General features: G+C 43.7%; 1 protein-coding gene across 1 annotated transcript in view; it reads right to left on the reverse strand.

Annotated features, from left to right (window-relative positions):
- The window catches only part of kif26ab (kinesin family member 26Ab), a 66,090-nt gene that overhangs the window by 19,383 nt on the left and 25,906 nt on the right, over positions 1 to 20,801 (reverse strand). Inside the window, exon 4 of the mRNA XM_005724019.1 lies at positions 13,677 to 13,876. Within this exon, the coding sequence (XP_005724076.1) occupies positions 13,677 to 13,876 (200 nt within the window). The remainder of the gene's footprint in view (positions 1 to 13,676; positions 13,877 to 20,801) is intronic.

Raw genomic sequence — 20,801 nt, forward strand, 5'->3', positions numbered from 1 at the left:
CTCTCTCTTTCTCTACCCACACACACACACACACTCACTGTCTCATTCAGCCTTCTGCACAAACACACATGCATGCACCCCACCACACGTCACATGAATAGTTAATGCATGCAGGAGCCCTCTCTTCTTTTAGGGTCCCACACTTCAAACAGATTTGGTTAGTATGCCTACAGTGTATGCATCCATGAGCCCGAGAGTACATGTGTGTTCCTGTGTTTTTGGGGTAGCATGTGTACACTACATATTTGTATTATTTTATTTATTTTTTGTCGTTGCTAACAGATGTAATTAGCCGGAAGAATGAGAGCGGTATTAATCATAAGGAGCGAGACAGGATAAGGAAGGATGTACTTAAGAGGAGAAAAATGGATTTCTTCAATGAATGATGCTCTGACTAAACTGGAAAGCTGAGGGAGATTTAAAAAACAAAAAACAAAAAAAGAGGACAGACAATGAACAAATGACTTCTTAGAAAGGCAGATTTATGCTGGCCACTAAGAGAGAATGCAGTCAGTCAATGGTCAAGGGTAAAAAGGGGAATGAAAGCATGTGAGTGGGTGAGCGCCGGGGTGAGAGTACCCTGTATTCCCTGGGCTGCCAATTTACCAGTAAGCCCTCTCAGCCCCCCCAACCAGCCAGTCTTGTTTGAAAGGCTGCTACTTTGGCTGCAGAGTGCCTACTACAACATATCGGCAAACAGAGTGGGTGTGAGACTTGCCAGATGAAAGTACATGCAGCACAAAGCTCTATCGGCTCCTCTCCTTCTGACACAGTGCCCCTTATATGAACTCTGCTGGATTAAATTTGAAGGCAAACAATAAAACCAACACCACCTACATTTTTCGTACAGTAATAAAGCTGTTTGATATATCACATAACCTTTTCCTTCTTCCCTTTCTGCCCTTCCATAGCATGGTTACCTTTGCTTTTCTGCAGTGTTTGCTTTTCTGAGGTGGGCTTATTTTAAAGTGCTAGGACTGTCTCCTAACAGAGTTCTACATGCTTCACCACCATCGAATCCCTTTGAGCAATGATTGGCAACAGATGATGAGTAAAAGACAATACTAATGTCGGCATTGGTCACTCTGACAGTGCAACCGGTAATTATTCTCATCCCTACTGCTGCTACCACCAGTGTGCTTTTCACTGTTATACATCAAACTGACATAAAAATAGGGGACAGCCACAGTTGGAACTATCCTGATAGTCTTTCAGCTCCATCACTGTCTTCTTATGAACAGACCTTAGGGACAGATAATCAGAGTAATATATATAAATGAGCTGAAGCAAGACAGATGTAAAATCAAGAACCCTTTAAATGAAAAGGTCTCCCGGTGCCTTTGTTCGAGAAAGGACATGCAGATTTCATCCTTTACCTAAGGAGGGAGTGAGAGCGAGGGAGGAGCGGAGGTGGTCAATGGTGGCACGACAGAGAAAGAATGGTTAGGCTGTATTTTCTGACTAGATTCAAAGCTTCACTGTAGCCTGTCAATAATGTTCCCAGCCTTTTTTCTTTACTTTGTCAAATTAACAAGAGAAATTCCTCTGACCCAGAGAGACATTAGTTGGTGCGCCCATTAGCTTGTTTGTACAAATTTGTCTCTGTTCTGCACACCAGCTATACAGCTCTTTAGGTACCTCTTTTCTGTGGTTAATTACCATGTTGGCCGCATTTACTATCCTTGACACTTCCTTTCTGTGAATCTCCTTTTTTCCCCCTCTGCAGACAAGATAAGGCTGCTCTGGCCATTCATGCGCGGATCAGATCACTCAGTCTGATATGAGACTGCTTTACCCGCGCCACCCCACCCACAGCGAGTCTCCCACTGCTGCTGATTAGCAGGCTGGCATAGCTCTTCACGAATGGGAGATGGGAGTACTGGGGCTACAGCCAGCTTCAACACCATGCAGTGATAATGACTACGGCACAATGAGCTCACTCGCTCACTGGTTGCTAGAGAATTTACCCCATACCAGTGACGGCATTCGTGAGACTTTCTCTTTAGTTGAAGCCGGTATAGCCATGTTGCTGTTGTATATACTGAGTATTTTGCCCTCACCATAAATGCCAAATCAGCAGATGGTCATGATTGACTGGGCTGGATGTCTGTTGATCTATATCAGAGCAGGTACTGTGTTTTTGAGTCAAAAGATAATCATTAGGAAACCTCCCCAGAGCTAAAATCAGTACAGGCTGTCTTATTGATGGGCTGCCCTTGACATGATCAAACAGCTCTCTGCCCCAAAGGTGTGGGGGTATAACATAAATCTACTGTCTGTAGGAGAAATACAGACTTAGTTCTGTTAAAGCAAGAGCACCAGACCGAAGTTTTGTGTGCAGGCAGACATCGCTGTGTGGTTTTCTCTTTGCCAAATTTTAGGTAGGATTAACGCAAATCTGCATCTCTGCACTGGCCTCGCGGTCCCAGGTCACCCACAGCCTGACCCAGCCTTCGTTAAACTTTGGCAGTGATTAAGTGACCATGACATCAGCCTGTGAACACACACACATGCATACACACACATTCATACGGTGTGCAGACGAGAGGAGGTGATGTCATCCTCTGCCAACCAGCGCTGGCAGCGAGAATGCCCACCCAGACAAGATTTACTAACAAGGTCAGGATGCCGATCATTAAATGAGACAAATGCTTCCATGCCATAAAAGCTTCCTGAGAGTTCATCCGTTGTAGCTGTATTTCAGAGGATTAGAAAAGACCCTTTGACTGCCCTGTGAAGCTGTAAGTGTCACCATCTTTCAGATGTGGAGTATAAACATACGCATTAACCTAACACTAAAAGCTCGGGTGGTCATATAAGGTAGGTTCTTAAACTAACCAGAGAAATGGTCAATGGACTTTATTTATATACCTCTAGCCTTGCTGAATACTTAAAGCATTACAAGCATCATTCATACATATAGCACTTGTGCTTTACATAAATATGTAACTAAGGGACCATTTTGGGGAATCAGTATCTTGTGCAAAGACACACCAAAGGACGCGGGCGGAAAAGCCAATAAATGAAGCACAAGCCTCTGTTTAGTGGATAACCTGCTCCACTCCCTGAGTCACAGCTGCCCCACAGAGACATGGTTGGGTTACCTGAGACGCAGCACTGAACATATGGGGAGAACGCTTTAGAGCTGGCTGTTGAATAGATGACAGAGCCTCCTGTGTGGCACAGACGTTTAGTCTGATAATGAGCCCGTTTTCTTTCTAAAGTCTCCCTGCAATTAAAAGACCTCTGGTATAAACATTCATTTAGTTTTTCTCACTTCCTCCCTCTTATCCAAAATCACTCAAAACAACTGCCTGAGGCTACAGCAGCATGGACACTGAAATTAATGGCAAATATGGTTTTAAAAAAATGTAACTGTAGCACAAAAATATGCTATTTTATTTTACAGACGCTGCTAAAAAAAAGGAAAAAAAAGCTCCCACCTGGAGCTACGGGAACAGACATTCTCCTCTGTTCAGCATGGTTATCTTATCGTTCAGATTCAGATTCAGATGAGCATCTTTCCAAACCAAGATCTTTCCAGTAGTTTTGAAAAATGTGTTTCCTCACTCCTTTGGCAGCCCCAGGTACATTAAAATGGAAGAGAGAACTATCAGGCTTATCAGGCTGTCAGTTAAATCTTATCAATCCAAAGCTCTGAAGCTTTCAACTGACTGCGAGGCTGCTTTCTCCTGCTTGGCTGTTTTAATAGTATACTGAAGGTAGAGCTCCTCTGTGCTGTATTGGCTTACACAGCAGCAGTTTGCTGGAAGTGGCCAAACACCTCCAGGCTAAGATTTATAGACTTTCTATAAATCCTCAGAAATAGATAAACGAATCCCAGCAAAACCAGACAGCAATGAATGCAATGTCCAGTTAGCTGAGTGATACCCTGCACGGCACACTCCAAACCTATCGGACCGACGCTTTTCAGGAAAGCTCTTTGTTCCAACAAGGTGTTCAACAAGCCTTTTGTTCCTGCTTAGCGTCTGGCCTTGGACACAGAATATCAGATGGATCATTATTTGTGCGCTGACTGCTGACGGCCCAAGGCTGAGCATCTTCACTGCACCAATCTGCAGCCAATTAAGTAAGGCCAAAAGCATTCATGTAACATCTGTGGATACAATGCGTCATCACAGAAAAGAAAGGATTCCGCACAAAAACTGATGTCGCCTTTTTGCAATTGACTTGTCGCATTTGTATCAAAATGTGGATTCAGGGAGGTTTCCTGTCAGAAGAAGAAAAAGAAGTGCAGCTTTCCGTAAATAAAATCCCAAATTCTTCCCGGAGGTTGTAAACCTGTTTTGTTGCAATCTCCTTAGAACTCTTTTCAACCGGTCTGTGGACTGAGCTGGAAAACAAGGGATTAGGGTATCCTCTGGAGAATTGCTTGAATAACAGGGGATCATTTGGAAAACGGGGGAAGAAAAGGATTCTGAGTGGTAAATGGAGGGAAAAGCACTGTAGAGGTGAGGAAGGCGTTAAAAAATGAATTGGGGGGATAGTAAGTAAGAGAAAGCTGCAGAGGAAGCGTAAGGAAGGAAGAAAGAAAGACGGAGAGCGAGGGAGGGAGCAGCAGGCTGTAGAGCCAAGTCCTCTCTTCGATCAGTGGGCCTGGCTCTGTGCCAGTGAAGCGCTGTCCATGAGGAAGTAAATCATTTTCTGCCTGAGAAAGAAACAGGGGAAAAAATGATTGGTGGGGGTATGCCACAGCCATCTTGGAATTACTTTATTCCCAAAGATGGGAATTCCCAGTCGGCCAAAAATAAATGGAACAGTTGGCCCAGAAAGTGAAAAAACTCATCAATATTCAAGAAAACCTGGTTTGGTGATTCAGTACATGAGGGTAAACAACACAAATTTAAGAAGTGGCTTGTATCAGCGCAGACATAAAAAGAACTTCTTTTTACTCTGATTTTGTTGAGAAAAATCAAAGAAACTATGTAAGGCTGATTTGTCTCCTGTGCTTTTGGATGTCAGATCAAGAAGAACTGGCTCATGCCAGTAGACCCTCACTATCCCACTGCGGTACAGAGAAGGCGCTCTGTGCCATTGCCAATAAGGTTAAAGAGAGGTGGGAATATTTTTGGCAGACAAACACACAGGGTTTTTGTGTTTAACACGCTGAATATTAAGTATTGTGTCTCCAGACACCCTGCACAGTCACACACCCACTAATTCACCTCAACCCCGGAGTGAAAGGCCGCAAAACTCTGTTGCCAAGCTAGGGTCTTAAGGAAGGCTTAAGATGAGCAAAGGAAGGAAAATGGTAGGGTAGTGTTGCATTTACTTTCACTTTATTGTTCCTTGTAACATTGAGGATCAAGTCTTGCAAATATGGCCTTAACTAGCTTGAACACTGGGCCATGACGAGGTGAAGAAAGCACAGGCTTTAGCTCTGCAGGACATGTTTGTTAGTCATTTGGATAAATGGGCCAATTAAACTCCTTTGTGGAAATAACTGGAAATTACTGCATTGAAATTCAAAGGTCATCCAACAAAAATCTCTAACAATTGACTCTAAATTGTTTACAAGAGGTTTCCAAAAATGCAGCGTCAGTAAAATGCTCCGCTAATGTGTCAAAACTGGTTCATGCAGCAAAAGTAAAAGTCTTTGGAAGAACATTCACTTTTCAGCTGATGGGTGACAGATGATAATGAAGACATGTTCATCCCTGCTCCGCCGACTGCAGTCTCCCCACCTCTGGCACTGCTGACAAAGATTAACAGCTGCTTTCATCTCTTCCAGAGCATTTTCTCTCTGCTCCTCAGACAGCGCTCCAGGTATTTTGCTATGCTCCTCTCCCAGGCTGCAGAGAATCTGGAATAACTCCACATTTTCACATGTTGAACTGCGATTCACCCGTCATCCCACCCACGTCTTGCCTTCAAAACATCAGGTAGGCTGTTGCACTCAGGGCACACAAACACAACTTTTGGAACACACATGAAGTTATCACTGACTGAGTGACGTTTCCTGTCTCGGAAATCGCTTCGGTGCTTTTTTAGAAGCAGGATATTTGATAGACAAGCAACAAATGAGGCCTGTTATCAGACAATTACGAGACAATTCCTCAATCAAATATTATGCCCCTGTAGCGTAATGCTGTCAGAGGGGAAACTAACGTGAGAGCGTGATAACTTTGGGAGAGACGGGCAACGGGGAAAAAATTCTTCTGGATCACTTCTCCACTTCATTAATCATTTGCTGCCAGAGTAAGACACCTAGCTATTATTTATTTGCACTTTCCCACACAGAGGCTATCACAACAAACAGGCCCACGGGCTGATGAGAACATTTGGGAGTGATTAATCAGTGGGCGGCCTGGCGAGACAGAAAGCAGGGGGAGGGGAGGTCTTACATGTGTTTCCTAATCTTTCATCTATATTCTGGTCAACTGGTAACCCAACTAAAACCAGAAAAGGTCCAAATCAGGTGAAATGGGCAGTACTGTCATGAAAGACCACGTAAATCAAATGAAAAGTGGAGACCAATCTGAAAATAAAAGCAGGGAAAGCAAAGAAACCGCGTGGCTGAGAAAAGCCACCAAAATGCCAGCGACTGCAGCCACATTATTCAAATTAAGCAGTTTATCCTGTATCACATACTGATAAACTGAGTCACCGAAACACACACAGCTACACTTGCTGGTTCTCATAGAGCGTATGGGGAAAAGGGGATTTTAGCACACCACAGCTGGCTCTCATGCGCTGGGTCGTGAACCGATTATAGGCTATAATCCTTTCCATTCAAGACGACGTGCATGTAGAAAACAGTGACAGGAACACAGGGGAGATCAACCGTCCTCGCAGCGTTTAATTTGATACGGTGGTTTTGCACGTCCAAGCCGCTCGCTTGTCTCATACATAAGTGGACATGAAAAGGTGGGGCACAATATCCTTTACAATTACTCTTAATCTTCATAATTCTCCACTAAGAAGTAGACTGTGGAGCAAATAAAACATGGGCGATGTACTAGAAGGACCATTAGGCATCCATCCTGTTTTAATGTAGCTTATTTTGCATTAACTGCTGCAGACTATAGTGAAGCCAGAAGTTAATACTGAAAATGTCCTGATAATAAACTGTCAGCAATATTTTTTATGTTTAATTTTTCTTACAAGCCCCGTTGTTACTTGTTTTAAATTCCCCACAGCTACCATCAACCCATGTGAACCCTTTCAACCTCCTGGAGCCAAGCTACATATAGATGGAGATTAAAATAAAAAAGACAGTGTTATCGGAATGAAATGATTCAGCTACTAGGGCTGTGGGTAATGAGGGAAACCTGTCCTAACAATGCCCTTATCCTCAGTGGTAATCCGAGCTACATCCAGGGAAAGCTAGCGCCTCACAATTGACTTATCGAAGGACGGCGGGTGCAAGGTGGTGCTGTGCATATAATATTTATGTGTTTCACAACAAAATAAAGCTCTAGCACATGGGGAAGTCAACCTACAACCAGTGTTTAGGCAGATATTAGATATTCATGTTGAATAGAAGTCTGTGGCGTGGCTGAGCATTGTGATGCCTGAGAAACCCCACTAGGAGCCTTCCTTGTTTCCTTGGATTCTGAGGCAAAAAAAGGCACTTGTGGGAGCTCATGAGGCCACGGGCGTCACTCTACAACTGCACACAATAGGTCATAAAATTCCTCAACATATATTCCCTGCCACCAGCTATTGCAGTTTACTCTTTCTCATTCCTCCATACTCTCACACAGTGTCTCACACCCACAATGTTAAAGAGAAAGTGGTTGTAATGACAGAGATAACAGACTCCATTTGCATGACACTTTTCACTGAGGTGCACTAAAGAGGTTTAGATGGCATCCCTCAGCCCCTACAGGCACGATGCATAATATCCATTCAACAGGCTGAGGGTGAGAGAATTTAGTCTAACGCGATAACTAAACGCTAATGCGCTGATCACGGAGCCCAGTGGGCAGTTATCAGAAACATGCCGTTAAATGGGGAATGCTGGACGTGGGCAGGCAAACAGAGACGGAAATGGATTGATGCTGGGAGCGTGACCTCACCCTGCCCACGTGAAGCAATCGCACACAATTAAACCTTATTTATTGTCTCTGTCATCATCCTGAGTGACAAAAGAAGCCCAGTGTTAAGTGAGAAGCCTGCAGGACAGAGGTCTATGCTCCACATTTATTCATGTATGTTATCAATCTGTCAGGCGAGGATGGCAGCGCTTTCCCCTCTCCCCCAGGGCTTAGGACACGTGGACCCAGGGTGAGCACACACAGTCAGCACTTCAGCTCTTTGTTTGTCACCCCCCTCCCACTTTAACTGCCCCCCTGCAGGCTATGTGAGTGGGCCAGACAGACTTCCTGACTCAGGGATTTATTTGGCGTATTGGGGAGGGAAAAGGCATCAGGCTACCACGAAGGCAGGGACAAACCCTTTGCTTTTCTTTCAGTGGAGCTGTTTGCCATTTATAATGACAGGCACAAGTGACTCTGTGTTGCCCACCACACCACAGCACATCAGTCTGCTGCTGCAGGGGGCACAGCACTATCACACCATGTTATCATATCCCAGGGAAGACACAGATGCCCAGAGAGTGAGAGGGAATCTGCAAATGCAAATCAGTACTTCTATTCATTTCTAATATCCACCGAGGCTGAACACGGTTTTCTCTATGTCAGAGACAAATTTTCTGTTACCTGAGAACGATGGAGGATTATGAGTCAGAGTGGAGCGGCATTTTGCTTTTTGCGGGTGGATGAGAAGGTGGATGTGGGTAGTGAGATGTATCTACTCGACACAGATGCCCGAGGCTCCGAGGCCAGGCAGGATCTCCATCAACACCTCAGCCTTGACGGTGCCCGACAGGCCTTGGTTCACAGGTTCACACCTGGGTTTATCTACTGAGCCCCAGCCCTTTTGTGGCCTCAGCTGCCACTGGGTCCGCCGCTGCACAGAGGCAGCCATTAGTCCCATCAGCCAGATTATGGCAGGAAAATACCAGCTGGTGTTTTATCCAACAGTAAACAAAGACAAATACCAGAGAGCAGCTCAACCATCCCAGCTACCACCCACTCAATACTTCTGATGAGCCATTCGCTGCCCTGGGCATGTGTTGCTCAGATTCAACAGATTGATATGAATCAATTCTCATTTGTCAGACTCCGGAGACAGAGGTAGTATTAACATTTCAGCTCCACTGTGGCTACTTTCTCAAAATGGAGCCAAGGTTTCTACAGTATGTTACACATGCTATACATTCCACTCACACTCCTGCTCTCGTGGTGGAATCCATCTCGCTCTGGCTTGACAACAAAACCATTAGCCTCTCACCTCCAGGGATCAGACAGTCCAACTCCAACTGCACAAAACTGCACATTCCACAGAGCGGAAAAGAGCGTGTGCCACACAAAGAAAGATAAATTGAGAGGGAGAGCGAGAGAAAGAGAGAGAAAGGGGTGAGAGGGGAGGGGAAGAGAGAAAGAAAACAGGGCACCTCTCGCACACAAACACACACGAATATCAAATATCCAAGTGCGCTCAATGATGTCTGTGCACAAAATAGCTTACTTCACTCTCATGGTAGTGAATCCAATATTCTTCTCCACAGGTACAGGTCTCCTGCTCTTAGTGCTGTCAGAAAGGAGCATCAGCCCGAGCACGCCGTCTGAATGACAACACTTATAAGGAGCTGCTACTGCCCCACTCTTTATCCTCCCTGCCATGTGGGCCAGATCAGCTGTGCTCGGTGCACCCCTCTGGTTCACATAATCTATCCTGCCTATTTGTCATTCACTGAGATCCCTGCTGTCGATCACAGCACAGCCAACCAAAGCCAGCAGTGAGCTGCTTTGTCTGCTCTGAGCCTCTCTATGGACGCCATACAACTGCATCACTGTCTCCTTTACAAGCAAAACGAATAGGCCGGCTCAGTTTCTCGCACAAACTCCAGAATAAACATAACTGGACACTGGCCTTCAGCAAGTCACCTGTTATTCAGAGCAAGAACAGCTACTTGTCATCCTGCTGCGCTTCCACTGTGCAGCATGTAGGACTCATTACTGAAGAGATGCTCTTCTTCTGACTAAATTATAGTCCAGTGGAGTAGAGAGGGCTGTTTCAACTTCCTGATTTCCAATCTTCACTTTTGAAAGAAAAATCAGTTACATTTTATTCCCACAAGCTAATGACTTGTTTCTATGGTTACTCAGAGCAGCCAGGGGATGAAGGGCAGAGTGAGCGTTCCTGACACAAAGGCACAGTCTTGTGTGTGTGTGCAGGAGAGCCGAGGCTAAATGGCCCTGCTGCCACAATTACAGGAGGATCCCTTCTGCACAATCACAGTCATTAGTGCACAAACACTCACCTGGGCAGCAGCTATAGGCACCGGTGGATGACCATGAAACCATTTCCTCCTTCGCATTCCAGCAAACAGCTGTCCGCCCAGCCCCTGCAAATCCCAACCTTTCAGCCTGCGTGCCACCGACTGTCGTGTCTCTGAGGTCCTCTATACTGCTCTATTCATTATCTCCTTGCATCTTAAGAGTGACTTCATTGTCCATCTCTGGGGTATGATAAGAGACGGTAGATGGACAAACTTAAACAGGGGCCCAACAACGTAAGATAACACTATCTCATACTGCTACACACAAAATTTGCCAGCTGATCAAAGTTGGCTGCAAACTGAGCAAGCATCCCCTCTCATCTCATGGGCCTGGTGTGTAATAAACACACTGCCACAATCAGCAGATGTTAATGGAAGAGAAAGATGGGGAGAAGGTTGTGCGAGGCAGCAGTTAGCCGCACCGTCTAGCCCCTGCTGTGAGCGTCGCCTGGTTTCATTACACAGCGGTGTGTCAATACACTAATCATATGCTCTGTCACAAGACAATCAGTGGTTAACGTGGTAGTCAGCTGAACACATGGCTCTAAATTCATTACCCCAAGTAACACACTGACGTAGCCAAACACACATAATGATATGCACACACACACACACCATCCAGTCAGAGTTTGACCCCTGACTCTTCCTGTCTCTCTGCAACTGTAAAGTCAGTCTAATTGCAAACTGGTCGTTACTGGCCCTGGGGTCATCTTTTGGTTTCAAGCTATTTCCTAAGATTACGAGAAACAGGAAGTGGGACAAAAGAACTGTTTTTGAGCTGGAATTTCACATAAGCCTGAAAGAAGCATTCATTAGATGATCAAAGACTTTTCCTATTTTCTGCAAGTGGAAGAAAAAGAAGCATCAAGATAATATAAATGGCTGATGGACTTGGAATGGGAAGATTCAGAGAATAAAAGCTACACTTGGATTTTTTTTTTTTGACTTGCATTTGTCTACATAGCCTGGAAGGCATCTCTGTAATGCTGTTAATCAAATAAATTCATGTGAACAAATGAGTCATTTGGTCTCTTAAATTAATAGTAGTAGCTTCTTTTCCATAATCATCTGGTCTATCAAATAAATGATCTGTCCACAAGTTACATTAAATACTTAAATAAGTCTTAGGGATGTGGCGAGAAGAGACTGAATTTAACATTTAAAATCCCAAAATATACTAGAAATCTGAGGCAAAGCTGCTCTTAGAACAATCTAACCATAAAAATATCAAAGTTTACTTGTTGTAAAGTTGACACTATTAGAATAAATTAAAATAATAAAACATTGAAGACACAATTAGTCAATTCACAGGCACAAATAATTCATCTAAGGAGATGCAAATGCTGTGTTGTTATCAAACCAGTGTTTTTACCTGACATATTTAAACTAAATGCTTCTTTAACTAGTTGAATGGTTGACTTATTTTTCCGCTGCAAAATTAAACATTGTTAATCGCTTTTCTTTTCCTCTCACCAACAGCCTAGCGAGAACACCTAGACTCCGGCTAATTGCATTCTAATTAAAATTTCATCTGTGAATGGAATAGTGTTAGTGAATGTCAGACAAGTGTCCAAGGAGCTGTTTCCACGCCACTGGGATAAGAAAAAACTGCTGTTTGGTTATTCTGGTCTTACACCCTGGGCTCGAAGGATTTGCACGTGCATCTCACTAATTGTATCTACGGAGAACAAAAAAAGAATACTAATCAGATCTGAGTTTTCAATCATGTCTAAAACATGAGGGATGCTAATTTCATCTGCTTTTTTTTTGCAGCTACAGCACTATCAGAGCAAATGGAAAATATTGTTGAATGACTCAATTTGTTTTGACTGTTTTACGTTTCAGACAACAATGATGTTTTTAAAAAATGAGCAACAACGATTTCACCATGATGTTGATGATGATCCCTGTTGCAGGGATAACAGCTGCAGAAGGTCAGGAAGTGGGTGTGCTTCAAATGGAGAACAGTGGATCTCCTCCACCCTATTTTTTTCTATCTGCAGAACCCAATGCTGTTTGAGGTTGGCCTATCATTATCGTATTTCTGCGAGCCAAGTCAAACAAAACATTCTTGGCAGCAAATTATCTTTTGGATAAAATAAAAGGTGGTGGTGGAGCGCACTCTCGACACCCCGTGTGCTCCACCAGGCCCTGTTGCAGGGAAAAGAACAAGTCCACCTTCCTCTTTTTTCCTGTCCACACTGAATGGCTAGATGCAGCTCTTTATGCTTATCTTTTTCTTTTAGCTCAAGTCCAAAGAAAACATGAGCGTTAATAAATCAATGTCAGGAATTTAACCTGTCTAGCAGAAGGTCATGCCTCACTGTTGTTTAAACCTCGTGCTCCTGCAACAGGAAGCAAGATACACAGGAAGTTACATATTAGGTGGAGGATTTGGAACATCCCCTTAGTCAAAGGAAAGACCTCATGGTCCCACTGATATACTTGGACCCTGTAAAAGCTGGCAACACAAACTCCATTTGGGATGCTTGAAGAAAAGCTAAGCCACATACTGATCCCCCATGGGCTTCCTGTCACACTCCACAAGCCCCTTCACCGGTTTTCTCTGTCTCCTGTGGTGCAGAGCGTCAATGGTCCTATGCATCATTCTTAGCCAGCTTCCCTTTCAGAAACGCTCATTACAACACAGCACTTTTTGGAGAGATGAGGCAGGGAATGTATGCACTGGCCTGCCAGGGAATCTGTCATTGACAATATTTCCCCAACCATGCACCCGCACAGAGAGGGTGAAGTCTTCTCCAGGGCAACGACAATACCAAAGCCAAGCAATGCTTTAAAAACAGGCTTCTTCAGCCTTGGATACACAGGGACCAAAATGCTTTTACAAAAAATGCATCCTGCGCTACACCTGTGGGAGCATCCAGTAAGTCTATGGCTGGAAAATTGCAAGATCCGTTTAAATTGGCGAGGCAAAACAAAGAAAAAAATAACTAAACATAAAATACCTCAGGACAATAGCTAGCTTTAACCTAAACCCCTTTCGTGAGACACTCCTTCCTCATATCGAATTATGCAATTCTGTTTTCTATTCATGGGCACTGGTGCCTGCAACTAAAAGGTTCATTTAGTTCCATGATGTGTATCCCAAGGCATGCTATAATTCAAGCATGGCAAGAACAACATCTCCAGTGAATAAGTGCCCCACATGGAGGTTAAAACCATGAGACCACGCGAGTCTGTGCATATCTCCTCTTCAACTCACTGAAGACTGAATGCATGCGGGTGTGTATGCAAACACATTTCAATTAACCATGCAGTGACTTGACAGCATGGGGGAGGTGCTTACCTAATGAAGAAGGAGGCTGCTGCAGATGAGGAAGGAGACGCGGTGGTTGATGTACTGGTAACGGGCGCTGGGAGTCCCGCTTGACTGGAGCTCCTCAGTCTGCAGGGCGTCAGGGTGCTGCCGCTGGTGCTGGTCATGGTGGTGACAGGGGCCTCCAAGGCTGTGACATCCCTGTCTGAATTTCCCATCAACCCATGGGCCTGTGTACACACAGATACAGAGATAAGACCACAACCGCCACTTAATGGTTTTACCACTCCAGCTCACCTTCCTTCCACTTTATTTGCTCCCCCTCTGCCACAGATGGATGGGCAGCTGCTGCAGCCAGTACCAGTTAGTGGGAGTCAGCAATATCCAAAGATAGCTCCCCACAGAACAGCAAGGATGCGGGACCATTCATTGATTCTGGCAACACTTACAAGGTTCCTCTGGCTGCAGCCTACTGTAATTAAGTGGTAACCCACATTTAATTAGTAATTAAATCACTAGCGATTTACCTCACTTTGCTCCTGATTATATCTATACCTGCAAGTTTAGCACTTTACTCCTCAGGAATGAAGAACGTTTCATCCTGCAGACTCAGTAAAGCTATCTCAGAGAGTTTCACAGGGAGTAACAACAGGTGGTCTACAGGTGGCATTTGTTCCATAGCTTAAATGTTTATGAGGCATGTGAGCTGTGCTTAAATGGCACACCTTACCCTGGAAACGAAAAGGACAAAACTGAGACATGCCGCATCTCTTTCAACCCTTCGGCTTTGACAACTCATGCCAAATCTATGAATGAACTCCTTTAAGGATAGACCTGTGTGTCTTCATATTTTTTTTAATTATTTTCTGCAGCAAGACATTCTGCATTAGAACCAGTTCCACAAGTTTAAGTTGTGTCTGCAGCGTAATAAATTAACAATAGATTGAAGAAGTTTTGACGAGATTTTTGTGAAAACTGTTGCAACATAAAGCTGTGAAAAATAACATTAACTATATCTAATGGCACTGCCATTGGTTTATTGTGTATGAAAAAGGCTTCACGCAGAGTTTGAGATGCATCATGTAACAAAAATTAAATACATGCACTATTACCTTTTAGCTCTCAGAACTCAGGTTTTAAGTTCATTTTTAAAGTTGAGGGGAATACTGCAGGATTTTTGGAAAGCTGGACCACAGAAAGGGTGAGCAAGAGCTCCGGAGCCTTCAGTGATCCACTTATTTTGGTTACACCAAGCCATGGCGTGCAGAGAGCTAATTATGCAAGTCAAAAGCTGACTCTGAGACGACACTGGAGCTGGAGTCACCATGCAGACAAAAGGTTAATCCCCACTGAAGCCTCACGTTTATCCTAGCTGACGAGAACCCATTCTCTGAGGTTTTAGCATCAGAAATTAAAGAAAGGCTGAAGCTATTCAAAAAAACATTTATAAAACTGACACACGACACTTTGTAATCAGCACTGACCTTGAATTCAGCCAACATTGGGGTTTGCTCTAGACTCATGTTTGGCAACAAAAATAACACCCCTTACAATCTTTTTTATAAAGTGTGTGGCCTTCCACCATTTGCCATTTGTCTACACACACTGACAGCTGCACTATTTATATGCCAAGCCTGACATGAGAATGCCATACATCAGGATGTGAGGACATAGTTACATTCATATATGACAGGCTTGGTTCTTGCTTGGACTCCTGCTACTGTTAGCTTTACACGCAGCTTTACAGCACATTGTACACGCAGTACAATGTGCTGCTATATTAAAGCAGGGCTGCATTATCTTTTCCTGGAAACGCTCCACTGACCATTTGTCAAACAGTAGCCTTGTGGTGTTTGGTCTTCATGAATTCCCACTTTCCCTTTTCTTCCTTTTGAGCTTGTTATCAGATCTTAGAGTCATAGCCTTGCTTTAAAGGTCTACTTTTGCTCTCTTGGGGCTTCATCATAGAAGCTAAGTCAGATATCAAGCTGCGCGTTCCAAAGTTTTGACTTTAAAAGCATGAAAAACCAGGCAGCACACTGAAAGCAAACCACAGTAGTAGGCCGCGCACTATGCTGGTGTTAGCTTGGTGCATACGAGCGAAGCAGACCTGCTGCACTTTGTCATGTATGACTAGGGCACTTCACGCACAGCCATACAGGAAGCAGATGTGTACAGCCTATCAAATCTGTCACTGACTGAGTAGGTGCAGTGCCGGTTTAAAAATCAAGTAGCAGACAGTTTCAGGAGCACACAAGACAGCTGGTCACAGGTGGGGTTTCAGCGTGTCCTTGAAATGGACATGTACATTCATACACACACACTCAAGCTTAGCACAGTGCCTTTCAAATAGTATTCCCCTCAGTATTAAAACTGAGGACTTAAGCTCCACAGCCAAGCTGCTCTCTGTAGCCTTGGACCTGCACTTTCCCTGATTCTGGCTGAAAAGTACAATCTATCCCCTGGTCAAGTAATTAGGCTGTGTCACTGGAGCCATGTGTGTTCAGCCGTTTGCACCCAAAGTCAGTAATGAGCTGGCCTTACACCCTTTAACCCCTAGCCCTCCCTGATCCTTTTGCCTTGGAAAGAAAAGGAAGAAAAAGGAGGGGGGGAAACGAGACAAAGCAAGTAACCATAATTGAAAAAAGTGAATCACATGAGTGAAAAGGGTTTGGGAGAATGCTTCCTATGAAATGTGAAGTGAGCAGAGTAGGACAGCTCTTTTTCCACCCTAGACTACCAGGACTCCTCTGTGACCTTTGATCCCAGGAGTCAACAGACGGTTACTGCTGAGGCGAAATAGGCCTTGCATTAATCTGGCTTTCGTGCCTGGCTGGCTTCTGTAACCACCAGAAACCAACTGAAGCGAAAGCTGAGTTCCTACCATGTAGGACTAACATACCTTCTCATTTAGTGCCGGTATAATTAAAAGTTCTCTAGTGTCTTTCAGAAAATATAGTGTAACAGCACAGCATTCAAATTCTTTCCTAATCTGTGAAGAGTGGGGATTTCCTTCCCCTTCATTTCTGCATCATTTTCTTCTCTTGTCATTCTCTCATTCTGTGGCGCATTGCCATCAGAGCCCAGCTGCACCGAAGCAGCCGAAGCCAAGATCATCTGCTGGGCTTCAAATTGGTGGCAATGGAGCACACCGTGGCAGCAGGAAACCACCGGGCCAACAACGGAAACCCTCATGAGTCAAGAACACTTGGTTTTTGCAGATTAGTGTACATGTGGTTGTGGATTTAAATGAGCAAAGGGAAGAAATGCAGATTTGGATCAATCAATTTTTGCTGTTAGCAGCAGCAGCATCACACTCCTAGTAATGTGATTTCACGGATTACCTTAACTACTTAAAGATCTTTATTCAAACTGCCAATAACAGCAGGGATTACATGAGCAACTGTGAAGCTGGAGCATGTCAACTTTGGTCTTTGCATCCGACTCTTAGACTTGCAATAGACTGTTTCAGAAAATGCACATGTTTCTCATTCGCCCAATTCGAGGCAGCTACATTCACAGGAACCGCTGCCAGCCAATTATAAAGATGGAGCCACATAGTTTTCAATTCAATAGACAACCACAAACATAGCTTCAGATGTTAACCAGAGCCTTTTCCCAAATGGGAGTGTCAAGGTGCTCTATAATGGTCTGTGTGTGGGAGTGCCTCAGGCTTGACACTTTCTGAAGAATTTCTGTCTAACACACACAGTCCATCTCTGCTTCTTGCACGCTTTCCTCACAAAGAAACTAAGAAGAAATCATGAATTAAAGCTTGTGCCTTTCGGCACTGTGTAACCTCCAATCCTCGAGAGTGTGTGTGGGTTTTTGTCATTCTAAAGGATCTGGTTTTAATGAAAGAACCCAGCTTGAGAAAATAACACCATTTCTTCTGTGTTTGTAACTTAATGTCCTGAAGGGACATTTCTCTCTGTCCAGGGAAGGCTTCAGCCACAGCTACAGAAACCGAGCAACTCATCCTGGCTCCAAGGGCCGCTAATTGCTTTTAGACACATAGATGGAGAACACAAGCCTGCCTCTCCCTTCAGTGCCAGGCTGTTTGATTTGCCCTAGATTGCGTACATGCAGTTAAAAGCTTTTGATGGCCTCCCATAAACCATCTCTACAGGCACTTGTTGACATTAAGGGGAGGATTGAAAATCTGTCTTTAATTTTTCAAGCAGGAAGAAGGAATAACACTGCCAAGACCTGCAGTAGACTGCAGTTATCAGCGCAGCTAAAACAGAAATGGCACGATTTACAGCTTATGAAGCAGATGGAAAATATTAAAGTACAAGGACGAGATCAACCCTGGGCACGCATGCCACAGTTGGCACGAAGGGTTAACTGATGGCATGACCATAGCTGGACTGGCCACCGATGATTTTTTTTTTTTTAGTAATGGTATAAACAATGAAAGTTGGTGGATTGGCCAGATGCTGGCAGATGTGTAAAAATAACTGTTTGGTGGTGGCTGCCACAAGAGGCCAGGTGGATGAGGGAAAGGTGAGGCAGGAGGAGCAGAGACCTGAGGCGGCCGCTGGTCCGAGCGTCAGGTGAACTGAACTTCAGGTAAGAAGTTATGAGCTGCAGTCTCTCTGGGTCAGATATAAACCAAGTTTAGGTGGAGTTTATTTTCGTTGTGCTGACTTTTTACAGTCAGTTACAATAACTCTGCGTACTAGCTAGCATGACGGAGTTTCTATACAGTTGGGTGGGTGCTTTGATGTTACTGATAGTGAACTTTATTTTATTCATAAGGTTCGTTAGTCGAGTTGCCAACCGTGCCGTAAAAAACAGAATCGTCCCGCATTCAGAGAAAACATCACGTGTTTGGTATTGAGCTGAAAAGGAACACAGTTTGTCCTGGACTTCAGCTACAATGAAAAAGACACAAAGCTGGAGTTATTCTGCATCTTTACGCTGTCAGCTGCCTCTTCTTCTCTCATTCAATCATGAAACTGATCAATGATCAGCTGATCGGTATTTCTGAGCAAGTCCCGTCTCTCCTTTGTTTATCGCCCACTTTGCGCCAGAAAGAGGAAACCAGCGGATGTCGCGCTAAACAACAGCAGCGCGTTTAAGCTTGATCATTAGAATTTATTTAATATTAATTTCTAGTATCAGCTGATGTTTGCTGGAGCCACAGCTGTAAAAGCTGCTGGTCATGATATCGGTTTGTATCAAGGGCATAGATTTGGCATGGACGGAAGAGACATGTCCCCACCAATATCCAGCGATTATTGAATTGTCCCCACCAATAATTTGATCTCTTTGAGTAAAGAAAAACAAACCCGACAGAAAGAAAAAAAACGATCTGTCAACGTCTCATTCGCCTAGCTGTGAAGAAAGAGTTAAATTACGTTCCATACTGGAGTCCTACATCATGTGACAAATATGGCCAATGTGATTGGTTGTGCCTTTCAAAGAGCTCTGTTTAGTTTTAGCAGCGGCCGGCAAGCCTGCGCCGCTAGGACCTGCAAGGAGGAGAGGAGGATGGCAGCAAAAAGGAAGAACCTGGATATAAGAAAGTATTTTTCAAAGAAACCTGTGAGTCACTTAAAGTCAAGCTCACTCATAAAATGTGTCCGTCACAATAACGTTACAGGCTATGCTAGGCTTTGGCCCACATCAGTCTAAAACTGTATGTAACCACGAATAACGTGTTTTGGAAACTAACTGCACAACAGGCAGCACTGTTAGTTATCTCAGTCTCAGAGCAGCATTTCTAATTTTGATTGAAAGTGTCAGAGAAAACAGCAGCCTCGAGTAAGCCAGGATATTAGTTTACAGAGGCTGTTAAAATTATATGTCTAAAGTTAAAATGTTGGTGACACAATAATTTCATCCTAATGGTCCTGACATATTCATAGGGTTAATTTTTTAGACAAAATATCATGAGATAGTCAGGAGTTTGCAAATATTCCACCCTGTAGTGCAGTTTGCACAAATTGTTTTAAAAACTCACTCACCCTACAAACATTACTGATCAGTCAAGATCTGCACAAAGTGACAGAAACACTGAAGCAGCTCCACATTTTATTCTTATTGTCATGTATGTCCTATTTGTCAGGTGATAGAAAGTAATGGTGACACAAGATCACAGGTGAAATTGGATGATGACTTGTTGGTTCATTAGTGTATTTGAAGCACATGTGTGACTGCATGTATGTGGAATGTCTCACTGTTATTGATCAGGTGACAGAGGCAGCTCTGCCATGTTGTAGCTCAGAGGTGAAGAGGCGAGGTCACAGGTGACTGACTGATGGTTTGGTGCTGTAGATTAACTAGTATTTATTATCATGACAATTGTTAGGCTGCTGATGTAAATTGATTCATTAATGTATATCTGACAAAGAATCTGAATTGACACGTCTCACTTTTTATATGGCACGAATCAATTTTATCCGGTGGCAATATGTCTTAGTGCAGTCAGAGGGGAAGAGCCAGGGCCAAAGGTGAGGCACATCACGCACTTAATAATAATTTTAATCTGAGGATAAAACGCAGGTACTGAGGCTGAAAGAAGCTTCAGTGCTCTCAGAAGACTAAAAACATGGCTACGGTCAACAGTGACTCAAATGAGATTAAACAATGCTGCTGTATGTCCACCAGGAGAGGCTGGACAGTATAGATGTAAAACCAATATGCCAGCAGTTTATCTCAGTTAACGAGAGGAGAAGGCATGTGTTTGGGTCCTTCACATAGTCCACATTGAGTTGTTGTGTGGGACATGTCTGTTGTTCGTGTCCGTTGCTGTAACAGTAGTTCATGTTTAGAATAAAACATCCCAGCTCACTGATTTGATCGGGGCAATAGTGCCTAAAATATTGCAGGATTTTGCTGAGAGATCTTTTACTTTGTGGTAATCTTAGTAGTGGTAGTTTTATGGACAAAAACCAGCAGGTCATTCAGTGTTCCCTTAGTGCTAATGTATCAGAGATGTTGGTGCACTATAACTGAAGTAATGTTGTTAAGTCCTTAAAGTCATATTCTTTTATTGTCATGACTGTATTTGAAGCTATTTTTATGTTTGTATGATACCTGATTTATATGAAATATGCCTGAAGTAAACTAAACTCTAAAATACTTAGTCAGTCATTTGTTTAATAGTAATTTAACATTATATAATTCACATATAAAACTATGAATTGT

Source organism: Pundamilia nyererei, unplaced genomic scaffold (genome assembly GCF_000239375.1).
Source record: "Pundamilia nyererei isolate P.nyererei 1_Seehausen unplaced genomic scaffold, PunNye1.0 scaffold00010, whole genome shotgun sequence".
Taxonomy (NCBI): Eukaryota; Metazoa; Chordata; class Actinopteri; order Cichliformes; family Cichlidae; genus Pundamilia; species Pundamilia nyererei.